The sequence below is a fragment of the Erigeron canadensis genome, chromosome 4, assembly GCF_010389155.1.
Source record: "Erigeron canadensis isolate Cc75 chromosome 4, C_canadensis_v1, whole genome shotgun sequence".
Classification (NCBI taxonomy): domain Eukaryota; kingdom Viridiplantae; phylum Streptophyta; class Magnoliopsida; order Asterales; family Asteraceae; genus Erigeron; species Erigeron canadensis.
The window spans coordinates 795,646-812,875 of record NC_057764.1 but is presented as its reverse complement, the minus strand read 5'-3'; the positions used below and the strand labels follow the sequence as shown (position 1 = coordinate 812,875).

Below are 17,230 nucleotides of genomic sequence, written 5' to 3'. Positions count from 1 at the left end.
GGAAATTGAGATAATCAGGGGATTATTAAGTGATTAAGATTCACCTGGACACTAGCCTGACTATGAATTAGTGGGTACCAAATGGTACATAGGATAAGGGTTTCTATCCAATTATCCTTTTTTCCCCTAATCTCAGAATCCTTCTTGCCCACCCCACCCCACCCGAACCCCCAAAAAAAAAAAAAAAAAATCTAGTAATCCAACTTGGGGCTACCGATTCATAACAAGATAAAATAAATCTAAAACAACCTAAATGAGTGATTCTAGATTTACAAGCATTTTACAAATACAGTAAATCTATACTATCTATATAAACAAACTACCCTCTAAAAAATTAACACTCTACCTTTAAAATCTCTAATTTACCCTTTTAATTTATATTACCATCAAACACTTCATCCCTGAAATTTCAAAACTACCCTTAAAAAAAATCTCTTCCCTTCCCTGAAGTTGCTCACATAGTATACCAAAATAACACACATGCGTTACTGAATTTAATAATCAATCAACATAAAAAAACGTTCGCTCTAAAACAACAACGGCGGTTTGCACTTTCAGCCGGACTAAGAAACACTTGAGTTGAATCATACATTCACGTAATAACACGATACCGCTACTTAACCAGCGTTTTTTTCCAATGCCCCGCTGCATCGCGCGGGTACAAAGCTAGTATTTATAAATCTAACTTTCATCAATTGAATCATGGATATATATATATTCAGTCTCATCTTTTTCTCTTTTTGTTAATTGGACCACTTCGCATGTGTTTTAAAATAAATGCAATGTTGACATATTAATTACAAATAAGTTTACAAACAATTTTTCACCTTTATTATAAGCTTCGCCTTCAAATGCACCAAGCATTTCAATCATAGCAACAACTTCGATTTTCGTCTTTTGAAGTCCGATCTTTGCCCCACAACCACCACGATGCTTGCGACCAACTTTGCATAGTTGGAGTAGCTCGTCGGCAACCAGATCGATCTCCTCGTCCTCTTTTGCTTCGATATCAACTCTTTCAAGAAATCCATGTCTTTGACCCTTTCAAAAAATCTAAAGCTTCTTTTAGCTCAACATTTCTCCCCTTTTGGAAAATGGAAACCTTAACACCCAAATAAAGTTCACAATACTCATTCCCAAACCATATGCTATTTCTTCTAAATCATCACTTGAAAGAAAATACTCACTCCCAAAAGAAACAAAAACATTAGATCTAGTGGCTTTTGTATCGAGCCACTGAAAAACATTGTTTTGTTCCATGTGATCTACATGAACAGGGTCCGCAACAAGTGGACCCACCGGTACAACATATTTATCCCTCTGTTTAGAAAGGTAGTTAACATACTGAAATTCAATCTCCCTAAAATATTTTAACAAGCACAATACTCACGAATTACGCACACATTACATCACACGATCTTTATCATTTACCCCGTTTGTCGAGCTCTGAAGGATGTCAGCGACATTTCCACATCATAGGCACGAAAGAACATCTTGGAGAAAGGAAAGGCAATGCCTTTGGAGTGGCTCAAGTAAAGATGAAACGTTGCAGAAGCCAAGGTAGCGTTAGTTTTGATGAACACAACAGAAGGGATACCAAGGGCGGTAGCAGCCAATGGAGCCCAATATTATATCATGTCATAAAGAAACCAACCGGGTTTAAGAAACTCCATGATTTTTGACAATTTAGGGGCTGCCATCTCAAAAGCTTGTTTTAGAGTAGGCATAAGATGAATAGGGAGGCGAATAGTGGTATGAAGTTGTGGAGGGAGAACGGTTAATGTGGGAAGAAATTATTAACTCCCAACAAATTATTATCCATTGAAATAACTGTCATGTACGAGCTACTAAAAAAAGGATACTCGAAAGGCTTTTTTTCATATATGCTGTTTCTTATACTCTTCTGCAGAAATAGATGCTATTGATGTAAAGGTCAAAAAGTGGAAAAAGTATCCGAACAATACTGAAAGCTAATGTGTTAAGATATAAAAAATGAAAATGCATTTAACTTTTTGGGTGAATTAAGTTTTAGTTCTATATAATTTATGATGAAAGTTTTGATTAAACAAGAAAAGAGTAGTGATTATAAACAAATGCCATTTGCAAGTATAATAACGCAATTGATGATCAGCAGAACACATCAAAAAATCCATTAGTACTTTCCAAAAACTTGTCTTAAACAAAATGAAAAACCAACAAGCACTTTAAAACTGATCTTGAACCACGGCTAGCTACACAACCTTTGCAGATAATTAGGATGAAACCCAATCCACAACCCTATTGTTTCTTTGACTTGCCGCTAGCTGCCAACTGAGAGTCAGGCTGTAAAAATCAACATACGAAATATAATCAGAAAATGTCCCATATATATATACCTCTTGTTTACGTAAGGACATAGCATGTAAAGAAAATGATTAGAACGTCCCTAAAAAGGTGATAATGATTGCCAACAGAAGGCAGTTGAGACCAAAAAACTTGTGGATTGTCTTAGAATGTACCAGTAAATGGACCAAACAATTTTTTTTTTTTGAACAGCAAATGGAGTAATGGACCAAACAAATTAACAGAATTCGCTTAATGAAAACCTAGTAATTTGCCAAACAGGCTGAAAATCATCCACAAGTTTCAACACTACGTTTTGTGTAGACAGTCTGCCCACTTTGCAACCATATTGCTATCGATAATCATCCATAAACCATTCTAATTTGTAACTAAACTTTAATTCATGCCTAATAACTTCATAAAAGCAACTTTGATAAATATATTATACATATAGTTCAAGCAGCAGAATGTATAATTTACCACCTTTGTCACTGGTTCTTCCTTTTCAGACAAAGTCAACTCAATGTGGCAAGGAGAAGACATATAGGCTACAAGTAGAAACAAGATTGTTCAAATCAATTCACATTATCAAGATGATCTTCACTAAAGTATGTAAAAGTATGCAAACTTACGATTAATTCTTCCATGGGCACGGTAAGTTCTTCGCCTTTGCTTCTGAGCTTGATTCACTTGTATGTGAGATATGAAAAGTGCATCCACATCCAATCCTTTCACCTACAAAGTAATTAACATTTAACAACACGCACATACTACAACAATGCAGCCATACAAAAAGCGTAGTCTAAGCAGATATCACACCCACCTCAGCATTGCTTTCAGCATTCTTTAGCAAATCCAAAATGAACTTTGCAGACTTAGCAGGCCATCGCCCTTGACCATTTGAGTGCCTATTCTTCGCCTGGGCAGTACGTCCAACACCCCTACAGAAACGGGTGAATGGAATGGCTTGCTTATGGGCCAAAACATCCTCCAGATAGCTCTTAGCCTTAATCAAGCTCATCTTCCTGAGGGCATGAGCAGTTTCTCTAGTATTCTGTAAAACGTGGTAGTTTACACACACAAAAAAGATAAGAATAAATGCTAAAACTTCTCAGGATAATAAGTGAAACAGATAACGTCAACCAAGACGACTGCGAGTAATAATAACAAAATTTGACCAAAATAATAGACAATAGAACTCTACAAAATGGTTAACTCAAATACCTTAAAGTGACACCTGAGATCGGATCCTCTAGCCTTGCAGGCTGCATCGCAAATAGCAATGGTAATGTCAGAAAAATAACAAAAATAGTTACAAAAAAAAAGTCATATAGTGCCAAATTAGAACCAACAAAACATATAGTTCAATTTGTTAACCTTTATGTTCCCAAACCACAGCTTATTGCTGTTCAAATAAACAAATGTAGTCAAGATGGGATTCCAGTTGCACAGGAAATCTGGTTAATTAGTTGGAACTTAATAACAAGCAACTGAAAACATATACAGTCCCTTTGGAATACTTCATTTTTACATAAAGACTCATAGTTTTTGTGTATGACATATGTCTCATCTTATCATTCTTATGTAAGACTATAAGTAAAATGGCAAAATGAGACATGTTCAACATGTCATACACAACAAGCTATGACTCTATATGTAAAAATGAAGTACAACTTTGTGAAGACAGCTATGAAAAGTTAATCCAGTCTATCAACAGTTTATCCATTTGCAAGATTAAAAAAAATGATAAGAACAGATGTTAACAGAAAATTCAAAAATCATACATTACAAATATATACGTGTTGATATTTCATGCTTTGTGAAAATATTACAACTTAAAGGATGGAAACTACTTAAAAATTGTATAAGCCTAATAACCAGGACACACTTTAAAAACTAAATATAGGAAATTTAAAACAAAAAACAGGATTATTATCAAGTTAATGGAAGGAATGGTGATATAACTTACATTTGGTAGGATTATCAGGCTCTTTTGAGTATTTCACCTGCAAAAATATATATCATAATGTAAAAAATTTTACAAATAAATTGATAGTGTAAGTGGGTAAATAATATTCTCAATTATACCATGGCTGCTGCTGCTGCTGCTGCTGTGACGGTGTTTACGGCGGAGAGAGACCAAGGTTTTTGGGGTAATATGACTTTATATATATGCGGCACACAATCAAAAACCTAGGGCTTTACTATTTCGGCCTTTTGGGCTACCTATGTCAAGTCCATGTTTTGGTTTTGGTTTTGGTTTCGATTTCTTTAAGGCCGAAAGTCCATGGTAACTTATCAAATGAGTTAGATTTTGAAAATGATTTTGAAAAATTAAAAATATGTAATTGATAAATTACACTTTTCTTAAATATTCTCAATTCTTTTTCAATTCAATAATAATATTTTTTACGTCTTATATACAAATTAGTTTTAATGATAATTTATTTACCAATATATATAACAAAGTGCTAAATTCATTTACAGACAAACAAAAACCTTTGGATAGATTCCATCTTTGATTTAGAACCATTAGATCAAATTTAATGACAATATTATTTCATCTTTATTAATTCATCTTTCTTAAATTTAATTATTTCATCTTTATTAAATGACAATATTAATACTTATACTTTTTATAATTATACAAAAAATCCCCTTTTATATTTAATTTACACTTAGTTTATCTATAAATTCACTTATTTTAGCAACATACCAATTACATCTTTTGCATCATAATACTAATTAATCCATTTTCAAAGTCTTTTAATTATGTTTGTCAATTTACGATATTATGAAACAAAAATATGTTATCAATTAAATATGTTTTCTCGCGTATTACGCGGGACAATAATCTATAACCATTTATGTTACTCAATGCTAATGCTATTAAAGAATAGTTGGGAGTGAAAATAAGACAAGATTCACCAAATTGGAGTGGAGACTCATCCATGTTTATATTTCATAAATTTTGCAAAGTTATTATAGAATAAAATCTAAACTCAATATTAATACGTTATTTACGATGGATTCTAACTCGGCAATTTAAAGTATTTAGGATATATTATTTTTCTCTATCACAACTTATTATTTTTTTTTTTGGAAGGGGTAAGAGAAGAGGGGGGTTGGAACTCGGAAAATGAAGTATTATATGCAAATGTGTGTCGAACCCTTTAAAGTTTATATTGTCAAAGATTAAAACCCAACGTATTAAAGTTGGGAGTGCGAGCCAATAAATCCCCTCTTATTGTGAGTGTCGGTGAGTCGGTCACATACAGGGCAATATAATCAAAAGCTTAGAAATCCAAAAACAATATGTAAAAATGATAGGCTATGGTAAATCAATCGCAACTGTAATAATCTTGCTTTCAACAATTTTCATCACATACACAATCACATTCCAAACTATCGATTTTAAATCACATTTATCTTTTTTCACCGTGTTACCAAAATCAAAATTACCGCCATGCCGTTCCGGATCACCACTTAGGGTTTTCATGTACGATTTACCTCACAGATTTAATGTCGGTTTAATGAACGGTAACTTCACCGGAAACGCTACTTTTGCGGTCACCGCTTCCAATATTCCGGCGTGGCCGAAATATGCGGGGTTGCATCAGCAACATAGTGTTGAGTATTGGTTAATGACGTCATTGTTGTATGTAGATAATAATAATAATAATAGTGAGGTGGTTAGGGTTTTGAATGGTGATGATGCTGATGTGTTTTTTGTTCCGTTTTTTTCGTCTTTGAGCTTTAATAAGTTTGGGAATAACATGACTGATCCTGATAATGAATTCGACCGGCAATTGCAGGTAGCATCCATACATTTTGAAGAACTATGTAAAATGTGATACATTGTGTTTTACGGATGTTATCGTAAAGCAAATAAGAACGAATAAGATGACAACTTCTATATATGTATGCATATGAGTTTAGTTATTGATTCAGCTTGTGTTTTGTGTATGCTATTTATGAGGGGTTTGTAGCGTGTTTTGAAAGTGATTTTGTGATATTGGAGGACTGACCGATATGCAACTTTAGTAAAATGTGGTGATTAATTTAACTAGTCGTTGGGCATGCTTTTACCGCCCAAAGCTTATAACTTGTTAGGTTTTTGATTATGTTGATATTTGGTTTTGTCCATTAAAGTTATCTATGACAACAAGAATGAGTTAGTATCGAGCTCGTATAATTTTTGTTTTTGAATAGAGTAGGTATGTAAATAATACATAAAAATTTCAACTTCTTTAGAAAAGAAATGAAGTTTCACGTCTGATGGTAACATTGATATGTGTCACATATAAAATCTGAATCGAACAGTTATGATTACAGGTTGATATCCTTAAGTTCTTAAGGAATTCTATCTATTGGCAAAGAACTTCTGGAAGAGATCATGTAATCCCCATGCACCATCCCAATGCTTTCAGATTTCTTCGGGAAGAGGTGAATGCATCTATTCTTATTGTAGCAGATTTTGGCCGTTACTCCAGAAGCATGGCAAGCTTACGCAAAGATGTTGTTGCTCCTTATAAGCACGTGGTGGAATCTTATGTGGATGATGAACCTCCAAACCCTTACAAGCTTCGTAAGACCCTTCTTTTCTTCCGGGGAAGAACTGTGAGAAAATCTGTACGTCAAAACCAGCATAGATAAATGTTACATGATACTCCATATGTCCCATAACCTTGGAAGTTTCAAGGTTTAGTAGATACTAATCTACCTATCGACGTGTGGTGGCAATTTTGACCCATAAAAATCAGAGTATTATTGAAATGGTATTTACTTGACACACTATGACTAAACAAAATAAATTGGACAATAACTTATTTCAGAGGCAGAGCGGCCTGATCTATTTTCCCCCACACATAATTACTTGTTTTGCCTGAACATGTTCTGACCCGTTACCCACCCCCTGCTCATTTTACCGATTTAACTCATCGTCATTGTAACTATTTGGCACTATCATTGTGGTCTAAAAAATTAATTGCATCTGCATGGTTCAAATGTTGAGAAATAAATAATTACATTTAACTAAGTATGAGGTCAAGCCTTGTTGCAGTTTTCATGGACAGATAATGGTAATCTAGTTTTTTGGAGACGAGTAGACGACCAAGCAAATTAATGAGGACAAAATTTGCTGTGCAGGAAGGCAAAGTTCGTGCTAAGCTGGAAAAAATACTAAAAGGTTATGAGGATGTCCATTTTGAAGCAAGCTACGCTACAGGAGAAGGCATAAATGCTGTAAGTCCAATATTATTGTAGCATTAAGAGTATGTATGAGTTTCTCCATTCTGGAAAAGGATAAGTTTTGACCTGCTAATACAAACCTGAACTCTTCACTTCTCAAGATAATAACCATTATTTATTTGACGGTAGTAGTAAACAAACCTATTTACATCATGCTAGGATTGCCATGCGTATCAGTTTTGTATGAAACTTTTTCTTTATTTATCCAACTTATATGCAAATTTTTGGCTTTTGCAAAGGTTTATCCAAGAAAAGCTTTCCCGGCCAATTAGTCATCATGACCAAATATCCATATTTTTGATCTTTTGCTCCGATTCCCCTTCATTTGGTAATTTCTAAGGGTTGTGTTCAAACTTCCACAAAAGTTTTTTCGCTGATCAAACATCATTTTATTTGTGAACGAAAGTTGTTCTTTATTAGGCCTTAAAAGTGTTCTCTAGTTCAGGAGTTCCTTTTTACTAAAGGTGGTAAGATTGGCTGACCTGTTGTTTAGGCTGGTTGGGTAACGGATCAAAACTGCTGTACTGGTTTGGGTTTATTAAAAAGGACCTTTGTCCAATTTTTATTAATGGTTAATCTGTTAATTATGATTACAAAAACAATATTAATACTTATGATAATGATCTTAATTCTGGATGAAATATGTTGGACTGTGGGAGCTTCTAAAGTGTTACGAGTAAAAAATAGACTCTGACCGACTTTTTACCCATTTGAGATTAAACACAACCCATATCGCCCCATTCATATGTTTATGGGTCAGTTTCGCCATCTCTACCATTTTTAAGGCAATGTGTCTGAGATGCTTGAACCCGATCTTTTATCTCTGATGTTGAACCTACAATGTGTTTAGTCTACCCATGGCATGCGGTCATCAAAGTTCTGCTTGCATCCTGCTGGAGACACTCCTTCCTCTAACCGTCTGTTTGATGCTATCGTGAGCCACTGTGTCCCTGTGATTGTGAGTGACCATATTGAGCTCCCGTTTGAGTCTGAACTAGACCACTCTGAATTCTCAATTTTCTTATCCGTAAAAGAAGCTTTGGTTCCTGGCTATATGGTTGAACATCTCAGAAAAATACCGAAAGAGAGGTGGCTTAAAATGTGGAGACGGCTTAAAGAAATCACACACCACTATGAATATCAGTACCCTCCAAAGAAAGATGATGCAGTTAACATGATATGGAGACAGGTTAGGACTAAAGTTCCCGCTGAACGACTTGCTGTAAATAGAAACCAAAGGCTAAAAATTACTGATTGGTGGTGATTATTTTGACATTGTCGCCATAACCAATTGATGTCGTTATGAGAGTTTGAGCTTGTGCCTGGTTGAGGCACTCCTGGTAACACGATGTCGTGCCTGCAAACATGAAGTTTGAGCTCTCGATATCTGGATTATCCTGAACCAAGTTTTGACTTGGATTTGTTTGGTTGACCTTTAACACGGCTGATGGCGGTGGCTAATATTCCCATGCATCAATATATTGTACTGATTAATGTACAATTGGGAAGCCACATATTAGATATGAGTACCATCAAGAATTTCTTGGCTCTTTCCCTGAACGTTAAAAGCATATAATATAATTTTCTTGGAATGTAGTTTCATTAATAGTGCAAAAAGATGTACTGTATTAGTATAAATGAAGTCATTGTTGTGTTTTTTTTTTCTTCTTTATTTTTAATTGTAGCTAGCAAACTGACATTGCAACTGCTTTAAAAGAACACCACGACAGTAAAATGGATGGTTATTACTGGTAAAGAAGTAGCTGGTTGTTTTGTTTTGTGCATTTTTCATGTCATATATAGTCTGTTTCCATTCGTATTGAGCTACAAAGTATCGATTCATTGGTAACTTCAGCAAGTTGTAAATATACTGTATAACTATTTATTTAAATTTAGATGAAACAGTTCGAAGTCCATGGTTAACACGTTACCAGAGATCCAACACGTTACTATCTTAAGATATTCTTACCACTTGGTTTCTCACCTGGAATAATTATCTATTTTCAACGATCTATCACAAATAACATGCCACAACTTGGCTCCAGGGTTGACTTGGTATCGATCTATGATGGGTTGGATCATTTCCTGGAATTTCATAGTTATTCTTTTGCCATTGTTGTTATTCTATATATACCCACACAATTGATGATTCCTAGTATACACATCTCCATCTTGTCATATGCAATGAATCTCACGATTCTTGTAGTTATATTGTTCATATCGGCCACATTGGTGTCATCTAAAGGTATGCCCTTAAAGTTACTTTATAAGCATTGTTTTCGTACTATTTCGTTACTTGAGTGATCTAATCTTACTTTGGTTAAACTGAAGAATCCTCTACTCAAGCAATTCCACTTCAGAATCTGGGTTTTGAAACTCGTCCAACAAATATAACTGCAAACGCCACCTCCCAATTCGTGCTCCTTGATAACAAAATCAATGTCATTCCTGGTTGGTCATTTAACGGTACAGTTTGGTATGTGACAGCGGGTGGAAACATTTCCTTGCCCGGAAATGGTCATGGTTTGCAATTAGGTCCAAATGGTATGATCAACCAAACGTTCAAATCCGATGGGAGTTATGATTATGTCCTCACATTTACACTTGCTTCAAGTGGCATAGATTGCGCGAATAACTCCACTGCTGTTAATGTTTCTGGTCCTGGTTTATCAAGAGTGTTCTTCTTTAAAGAGTCACTTGGGAATGAAACCTGGCAAACTTATGCTTTCTCCATAGGGAGCAATGAAATCCGCAATGGTCTGATGGGAATACGGATTCAAAGTGTCGTGAGCAGTAATCGTAGTAATATCATTTGTTGGCCTATCGTTGACACTCTTTTGGTCACCGGGATTCAGAATTTAATGTGGTTTTCAGGTTTGCCTTTGTCTATATGTTGCATTTTTTTACTAGCAATCTTGAAATTTTATTCTTTCCATTTTATTAACTTTTAGGCTTATGTTCATTGAGGATTAACGTCTAGATTAGATTAGATGTTTGATTAATAGTTGTTTTTTGGCAGATAATGGTTTTGTGAATGGTGGGTTTGAAATTGGACCAACTTTTGTTGGTAACTCCTCTCAAGGTATTTTACTCGAGGCTAGTGACGATCCATTCGATCCAATGGAACCTCCATTTCATCCGGGTCAATCTCCACTACAAGAATGGAGGATATCAGGTGTAGTAAAATATATCGACTCTAAACATTATGCAGTCCCACGAGGACGTGCAGCACTCGAGCTGGTTTCTGGTAATCCATCAGGGATAGTATATACGATTAGTACACAGTTTTTACAACACGGACAAGTTACTATAGATTTTATCATGGGTGATGCTAACAATTCGTGTGTGGGCGATCTGATGGTCTTTTTGCAAGTTGGAACCACGATATGGAACTTCACGATGAGGAGCATCGGTGTTGGATCACGCGAGAAACATTCTGTGACGTTCAAAGCGGAATCTAGCAATACTGAATGGGTTCCGATTAGTTTTTCTAGTTTTAACGAGACTCGAACCAGTAACCACGAGGTGTTATGTGGACCTGTGATTGATAGCACAGTCATTCGATTTTCTAGTCATGGGTTGCATTCTAAACAGCTAAATAGCAGTTGGGTTCTGAACATGTTCGGTTGTACTAACCTAACCCTTATCTATACTCTTATAATTTATGCAGTTTTAATTCTTGTATGAATGACTTTTCAAAAAAATTCTTGTATGAATGAATTCCGTTTTATACAATACATTTGTTTACAATATCGTAGTTGATGTATTTTTAAAGTCAATGACATGAAATTTCTAAGGTCAATGGGCTTTACCGTTTTGTACGTAAATCTTATCAAAGTCAAACCATTAACATAATACTTATACCGACAATATATTCTTTCTTAAACCACTATGCTGCGCTGGATGTGGTTGACTAAGTTTATTATACGAATGAATAGATCTTATTTTTCATGCGTGTTTGTGTTTTTCAACATAAAACTGTGCCAAAGTATTTGCATAATCGAATGGAGTATTAATAATGCCAATTTAGAATGTGAATTTTGAATTTGCATCTACTAGCTAACAACATTTTGGCCTTTTGGGGATGACCCGATCAGGCCACATACATATCACGAGTCAAAGACTTGCGTTTCATATATAATTATCCGCTTTACACGCATTATTCAGGAGTATTAAGATTATTTTGATCACGAGGCTGAGTTGACATCGAGCTGATATTTGGTAGTCCATCGAGAATTGTTGCGAACGTATACTTTTCTTATAGGCGATGCTAATGGCTCGTACGGGTGTGGTGATTTTGCAAGTAAAAAAGAAATATTATGTTGTGTGCCTAATCGAAGTGCTGGTTTGGGCCGTTTGGCTGTAAAAGGGACCCACGAAATGGAAACTATAGCATGGTACGGAAGTTAGATGGTCAAATTCAAGATAGTGACATCTTAATTACTTGGACCGACCGACCAACCAACCCATTTTGTGTTATCTTTCTTCCATTCATCTAGAGAATCCAAATTTGTTTCTATCTAAGTTGATGTATGAATCTGAATACTGTGATTTCTATATAACCACCAAATGACTTGTACCCATTAATCATGATTGTGACAGATCAAATCCCCTAAGAGACAAATGTGTGGAATAATATTTCGTGTGTTTGATAGTTATTTTTCCTAAATTAAAAAGGTTGTATTTTCTATTAAAGAAAGTAACACACGTGTGTATTATATCATAAAAAGTTTGTTAAGTACCAAAAAGCTAAACATGCTTGTTAAGTATGCAAAATTAGTGTCGCAATGTGCCTATCAAAGAAAGTAAGAAGGTGTCAATCAATACACCTCAATAGCCACCAATCTGACAAACTTTCTTCAAAAGCATGAATTCTAAGTTTACTAGATCTTTTTCTTTTACAGTATATCATTGACAAATAATTACTACTTACAAACTTAAACAATCACCCAAAAGTTAGTGTTAAAAGAAAACAATTTGACTGTTATGGCTCGGCTTGGCTTGATGATGATTCGGTTGTTAATATAGTTCAATATCCGGCCATATCATTTGTTTTTGCAATTCAACTTTTAATTTCAAATTTTCAATCCTAATTACAATTCTTCCCCTAAACGTACATCAAAAATACCCGTCCTTAATCTTAAAGTCAACGAAATTCTAACCTCCTGATAAGACTAAAATGTATATAAGGACTAAAATGTGCATGTATACCTAGAAAGGAAAAGAATAAAAGAAGGAAAAAGGTAGAACCCTTGAACCCAAAGCTTCATATACTCACCAACTAGTAGTATTTTTGCAGGCTTGTCTTTTAAGCAAAACCCGGCCACCCACATATTAAACCTCTTTACTTGAATCATTTTATCTCTCCATTCTTATCAAGACAACTGATCTCACATTATTATTATGGGTTCCATTGAGTCACCTTTGGCCACTCGAACCACAGCTATGCTCGAGACCTCCTGCGGCTATCTACTACAAGAACTGCAGGCAAGTTTCCTCCCATTAATTAAGCTTGTAATGTCTATAAATAAAAAATATATATATATCCGATCTGCTCACCTATTCACAATACTAATAATGATGTAATAGAAACACAATGTTGAATATATATTTGTTAGATAAAAATTTGCATTAATTTGTAGCATAAACTAGTATCTACGAGGCCACGACAAAAGTCCTATCAAAGTTCATACTTGTTTCAAGCCTAACTCTTTAAACCACCCAAAAGTCTAGGCCTTCAGGGCCAGGGGGAGACGGAATGAGGAGACACGTGTCATGGTGGAAGTCCTAAGACATTCATGATCATAATCGAAATGACTGTTAGGAATGTTAGAAATTACATATTGTATTCGGGTTTTATAACTTGGAAACTACTAAATACAGCTCCTCGGGCTGTAGCTAACTTCTAGTAAAGCTATTTATATCATTTATACTTGTGTGTGAATCAATTTCAGAGTAAAATGGGTCAAATGCGAATTTCATACTACGTACGTTTGGTATTATATCTTTTCATAACATAATGAAGCGTATGAAACTAGTCAAATATTTCAAATGGTCTGCATGTTTGTAAGATGAAATATATATATATATATATATTCAATCTGTATTGATACCCATACGCATATACTTGAAGTGTGGAAGAATCACAAAGTTGTAGTAGTAATTGATTAATATAACAGATGATTTGGGATGAAGTTGGTGAAGATCAAGTTGAAAGAGAAAAAGTTCTAGTAGATCTTGAGCACGAGTGTCTTCAGGTTTATCGAAGGAAAGTCGACAATGCAAACATGTCACGCGCACGGTTGCATCAAGAGTTGGCCGATTCTGAAGCTCAGTTTACTCATCTTCTTTTGTCACTTGGTGAACGTTCACTTCCTGCAAGGGTAACTGTTTAAATTTCACTAACTTCTGATACTCTTTATTGTTTTTGAGCATTAAGTATATAAAGATATAATTGACCCACAATCGCATATTTATTTGATTTTTGTACCATATAAACAACATCTAAATGGAGAAAATAATGGGTAGACTAAAAACTAAGTCGAACCTAAGGAACTTTGGTCTACCGTCATTCTAGTGGTCCAACGACAAACAGGATTGAGGTTTTAGTCTCATTTTGTTTGACTATATAGCCAGAGAAAATGGCGGGGACGCTAAAAGAGCAACTAGGAGCAATTGCTCCGGCGCTACAAAAGATGCAAATGAGGAGAGCAGAGAGGATGAAACAGTTTCAAACAGTACAATCACAGATTAAGAAAATTTCAGCAGAAATTGCTGGTCAATCTGAATATGACGATTCATTACCTGATGTCATAGTAAATGAAAATGATCTTTCATTAAAGAAACTCGAAGAATATCAAATGGAGCTTCAAAGGCTTCATGCTGACAAGGTACAAAAAAGCAGATCTGCGATTGTTCGTCTGTAAAAATAGTAGTTGACAATTGCTATATACCCCTTTTGCAAAGAGCCAAAGACTTGTTTTTTTTTTTTTTCTTTCTGTTAATTAGTCTTATGTTATTCAAGTCCTTTTCTGTTTCTTGATTTGAGATAAATTGAAAGAGTGACAGGCTTGAAAAGGTGAAAAACTATATTAGCACAATTCAGCACTTGGCAGCAATATTAGGAATGGATTCATCGATGATCATAACAAAGGTTCACCCGAGCTTGAACGAATTATCTGGTCTCTCAAAGAACATGAGTGATCAAATTTTGAACAAACTCAATAGTACAGTGGAATCCCTGAAAGCAGAAAAGTATTCGCGGATTGAAAAGGTATAATTAATCATATATTTTGACTTTTAAGGTCAAACAGCTTATTTTGATGTTGATCTACACTCTTAGTATTGCCTAGAAAATATTTGAGATTATCTGTATCCAGGTAACAACCTTTACATTTAAAGAAGATTTAGCATGATTTAAAGGAAAATTAGACATTAAATTTGAATATTAGAAATAAGCAGTATGACCTAGAAAGTCAAAGATACAACATGGATAATGCTACTATTCAATGTTTTCGCAGCTAGATAATCTTTGGAACTCTTTGAATAACTTATGGGCTCTAATGGACACCCCTTTGCATGAACGCCAACAATTTTCGCATATTTCAAGTTCAGTAAATTTGACAAACATCTTTACTCCTGGAAGCCTAGCCATCACAATGATCGAGCAGGTTTGTATCAAGTTACATGATCAACAAAGAACGCATCAATACTATTAAGCAACTTGTTTTTTACAATGTTACAGGCGGAGTCTGAAGTTGAAAGACTAGATCAACTGAAAGCAACAAAAATGAAAGAACTTCTCATAAGGAAGCGGACCGAGCTTGAAGAGATATGTAGCCGATCACATATGGAGGTCCCTTCACTATCACATATGGACCATATCATTAATTTGATAGACCATGGTTAGATTTATGGCGTTATATTCCGTTTATTCTTGCATAAAGGTCAAAGTTTTTAGTCAAACAGACCAATAATGGATTAGAACCACACCATGTCTTTGCCTCGGAGGGATCTGAGTGACCCATCAGCTAAGAGCCTAAGAGGATATGGGCAAATGGCTGATTGGCTTCCTGTCACTATTGAGACATAAATGTCTAGAAATGATTATATTGGCCTGGGAGTGTTAGTTTTTGTACTCCATAAAAAATTTGATATGAAAGACCATAATGTGAACTATTGCTATAGGGGAAATGGACTATGCTGATCTCTTAAAGAGCCTGGATGAGCAAATATTTAGAGCTGAAGAGGAAGCATTAAGCAGGAAAATGATAATGGAGAAGGTCGAAAAATGGGCATTAGCACGAGATGAAGAACGTTGGTTAGAAGAATATAACATGGTTAGTTATTACATTGTTTTATTGACTTCATAAGTTGTGTACTTACACAAATATTTTCCTTATTGGTTAGGACGAAAATAGGTATTCAGTCAGTAGAGGTGCTCACAAGAATCTAAAACGGGCAGAACGTGCCCGAGTGATGGTCAACAAACTACCAGGTTTGGCTATTAGGCTACACTTTTCTTAAAATCATATCTTGACCATTTCTTTTCCCACTTCATCTTATAATATATTGAGAAATGCAGCTTTGGTGGAGTCACTAATTGCAAAGACGAAAAGTTGGGAAGAAGAAAGAAAGAAGGTGTTTTTATACGACGAGGTGAATTTAAGATATCAAATAATAGACGCCGAGATTCAACTTTATGCAAGTCAAAACACGTTTTTAAATGTTATAATCCACAAATGGTCGTGTAGGTGCCTTTATTGGCTTTGATGAAAGAGTACAATATGTCAAGACGAGAAAAGGAAGAAGAAAGGCAACATCGTCAAAGGGTTAGTCTCAACATTGCCAACAAAAATACATATGCTTTCCCACATATTGTTATAAACTAATAATGTCGGACGACATTAAATAGTTCGAAGTAGAGAATGAAAGTCGACGTTCAATGAGTTTAACTTGCTGATTCGGGTTTATGTAGGAAAAGAAACTGATACAAATGAAAGGAGTGGTGTTGCATGAGAGTGTAATGTCGACCCGACCCATCACGAGCTCAAATCGCCGATTAGACCAAAGTATCAATGGTGGGTTCAAAAGGGTTCCGACAGGCATACAACAACAACAAGAAACCAGCAGCAATGTGAAATACTCACACTATCAAAAGGCACCCTTTGTAAATGATGGGAGGGGATGTCCTCCTCAAGTACCAAAGAAAATTTATCGTAGTCGCCTTGATCATCTTCCTCATATTATTAGGGACGATCAAGCTTCTGTGGTCTCATCGTTTTCAAGTTATCGATCACCTTGACTACATATATTATTCCTCATTGTTATGCTAATCTAAAAGTCTATCATTGTCATTGTATGATAATATATTTGATTGATGTGTTACATGATTGATTTATGTATCTATAATTCTATATAGAGTAGAATGCTTGTAAAATGGTAGAAGTATAATAATATGAAATCTCTTTCTATATTTCTTTTGTGAATCGATATTCAACAATTTTAATGATGAATTAAAATCCATCAAAACCCAAACCAACGCATACTCTATGGTATAATTTTGGATTTGAAATTCTTCAACAAAAAGTAATTTAAAGTTCTAGTAGTGTCATGTTTTAAAAAGATTATTAGGATATAATCACTTTTTTCTCTCTTT

The 17,230-nt window shown here is 34.9% G+C and overlaps 4 protein-coding genes and 1 pseudogene across 4 annotated transcripts; 3 read left to right on the top strand and 2 right to left on the bottom strand.

Annotated features, from left to right (window-relative positions):
- Positions 1-830: 830 nt before the first annotated feature.
- Positions 831-1,784, bottom strand: LOC122598108 (annotated as a pseudogene).
- Positions 1,785-2,124: 340 nt separating this feature from the next.
- On the bottom strand, positions 2,125-4,482 carry LOC122598106 (60S ribosomal protein L17-2-like). The gene is made up of 7 exons (XM_043770712.1): positions 4,411-4,482; positions 4,292-4,328; positions 3,547-3,587; positions 3,146-3,376; positions 2,955-3,057; positions 2,806-2,870; positions 2,125-2,322 (listed from the first exon to the last, which is right to left on the bottom strand). The coding sequence occupies exons 1-7, from the start codon at positions 4,411-4,413 to the stop codon at positions 2,278-2,280; spliced, it is 525 nt and encodes a 174-aa protein (XP_043626647.1). The 5' UTR covers positions 4,414-4,482; the 3' UTR covers positions 2,125-2,277.
- Positions 4,483-5,550: 1,068 nt separating this feature from the next.
- On the top strand, positions 5,551-9,244 carry LOC122596299 (probable arabinosyltransferase ARAD1). The gene is made up of 4 exons (XM_043768848.1): positions 5,551-6,137; positions 6,658-6,954; positions 7,471-7,566; positions 8,423-9,244. Exons 1-4 carry the CDS (start codon positions 5,646-5,648, stop codon positions 8,834-8,836), a joined length of 1,299 nt encoding a protein of 432 aa, XP_043624783.1. The 5' UTR covers positions 5,551-5,645; the 3' UTR covers positions 8,837-9,244.
- Positions 9,245-9,756: 512 nt separating this feature from the next.
- On the top strand, positions 9,757-11,259 carry LOC122595301. The gene is made up of 3 exons (XM_043767643.1): positions 9,757-9,817; positions 9,904-10,446; positions 10,592-11,259. The coding sequence occupies exons 1-3, from the start codon at positions 9,757-9,759 to the stop codon at positions 11,257-11,259; spliced, it is 1,272 nt and encodes a 423-aa protein (XP_043623578.1).
- Positions 11,260-12,961: 1,702 nt separating this feature from the next.
- On the top strand, positions 12,962-16,972 carry LOC122598187 (65-kDa microtubule-associated protein 8). Its single transcript, XM_043770790.1, has 11 exons — positions 12,962-13,059; positions 13,752-13,955; positions 14,205-14,462; positions 14,633-14,845; positions 15,093-15,242; positions 15,317-15,476; positions 15,760-15,911; positions 15,982-16,069; positions 16,157-16,230; positions 16,326-16,403; positions 16,550-16,972. The coding sequence occupies exons 1-11, from the start codon at positions 12,976-12,978 to the stop codon at positions 16,874-16,876; spliced, it is 1,788 nt and encodes a 595-aa protein (XP_043626725.1). The 5' UTR covers positions 12,962-12,975; the 3' UTR covers positions 16,877-16,972.
- The last annotated feature ends 258 nt before the right edge of the window (positions 16,973-17,230 follow it).

Excerpts from the sequence above, each read along its gene's own strand:
- LOC122598106 (XM_043770712.1), bottom strand. Across the intron at positions 3,058-3,145 it reads ATGCTGAAAGCAATGCTGAG|GTGAAAGGATTGGATGTGGA; the intron begins GTGGGTGTGATA and ends ATTACTTTGTAG. Across the intron at positions 2,871-2,954 it reads TGCCCATGGAAGAATTAATC|CCTATATGTCTTCTCCTTGC; the intron begins GTAAGTTTGCAT and ends TTCTACTTGTAG.
- LOC122596299 (XM_043768848.1), top strand. The coding sequence starts at position 5,646 with ATGATAGGCTATGGTAAATCAATCGCAACTGTAATAATCTTGCTTTCA. Across the intron at positions 6,955-7,470 it reads GAAGAACTGTGAGAAAATCT|GAAGGCAAAGTTCGTGCTAA; the intron begins GTACGTCAAAAC and ends TTTGCTGTGCAG. Across the intron at positions 7,567-8,422 it reads CAGGAGAAGGCATAAATGCT|TCTACCCATGGCATGCGGTC; the intron begins GTAAGTCCAATA and ends CAATGTGTTTAG.
- LOC122595301 (XM_043767643.1), top strand. The coding sequence starts at position 9,757 with ATGAATCTCACGATTCTTGTAGTTATATTGTTCATATCGGCCACATTG. Across the intron at positions 9,818-9,903 it reads CACATTGGTGTCATCTAAAG|AATCCTCTACTCAAGCAATT; the intron begins GTATGCCCTTAA and ends GTTAAACTGAAG. Across the intron at positions 10,447-10,591 it reads GAATTTAATGTGGTTTTCAG|ATAATGGTTTTGTGAATGGT; the intron begins GTTTGCCTTTGT and ends GTTTTTTGGCAG.
- LOC122598187 (XM_043770790.1), top strand. The coding sequence starts at position 12,976 with ATGGGTTCCATTGAGTCACCTTTGGCCACTCGAACCACAGCTATGCTC. Across the intron at positions 14,846-15,092 it reads AGTATTCGCGGATTGAAAAG|CTAGATAATCTTTGGAACTC; the intron begins GTATAATTAATC and ends ATGTTTTCGCAG. Across the intron at positions 15,912-15,981 it reads GGTTAGAAGAATATAACATG|GACGAAAATAGGTATTCAGT; the intron begins GTTAGTTATTAC and ends CTTATTGGTTAG.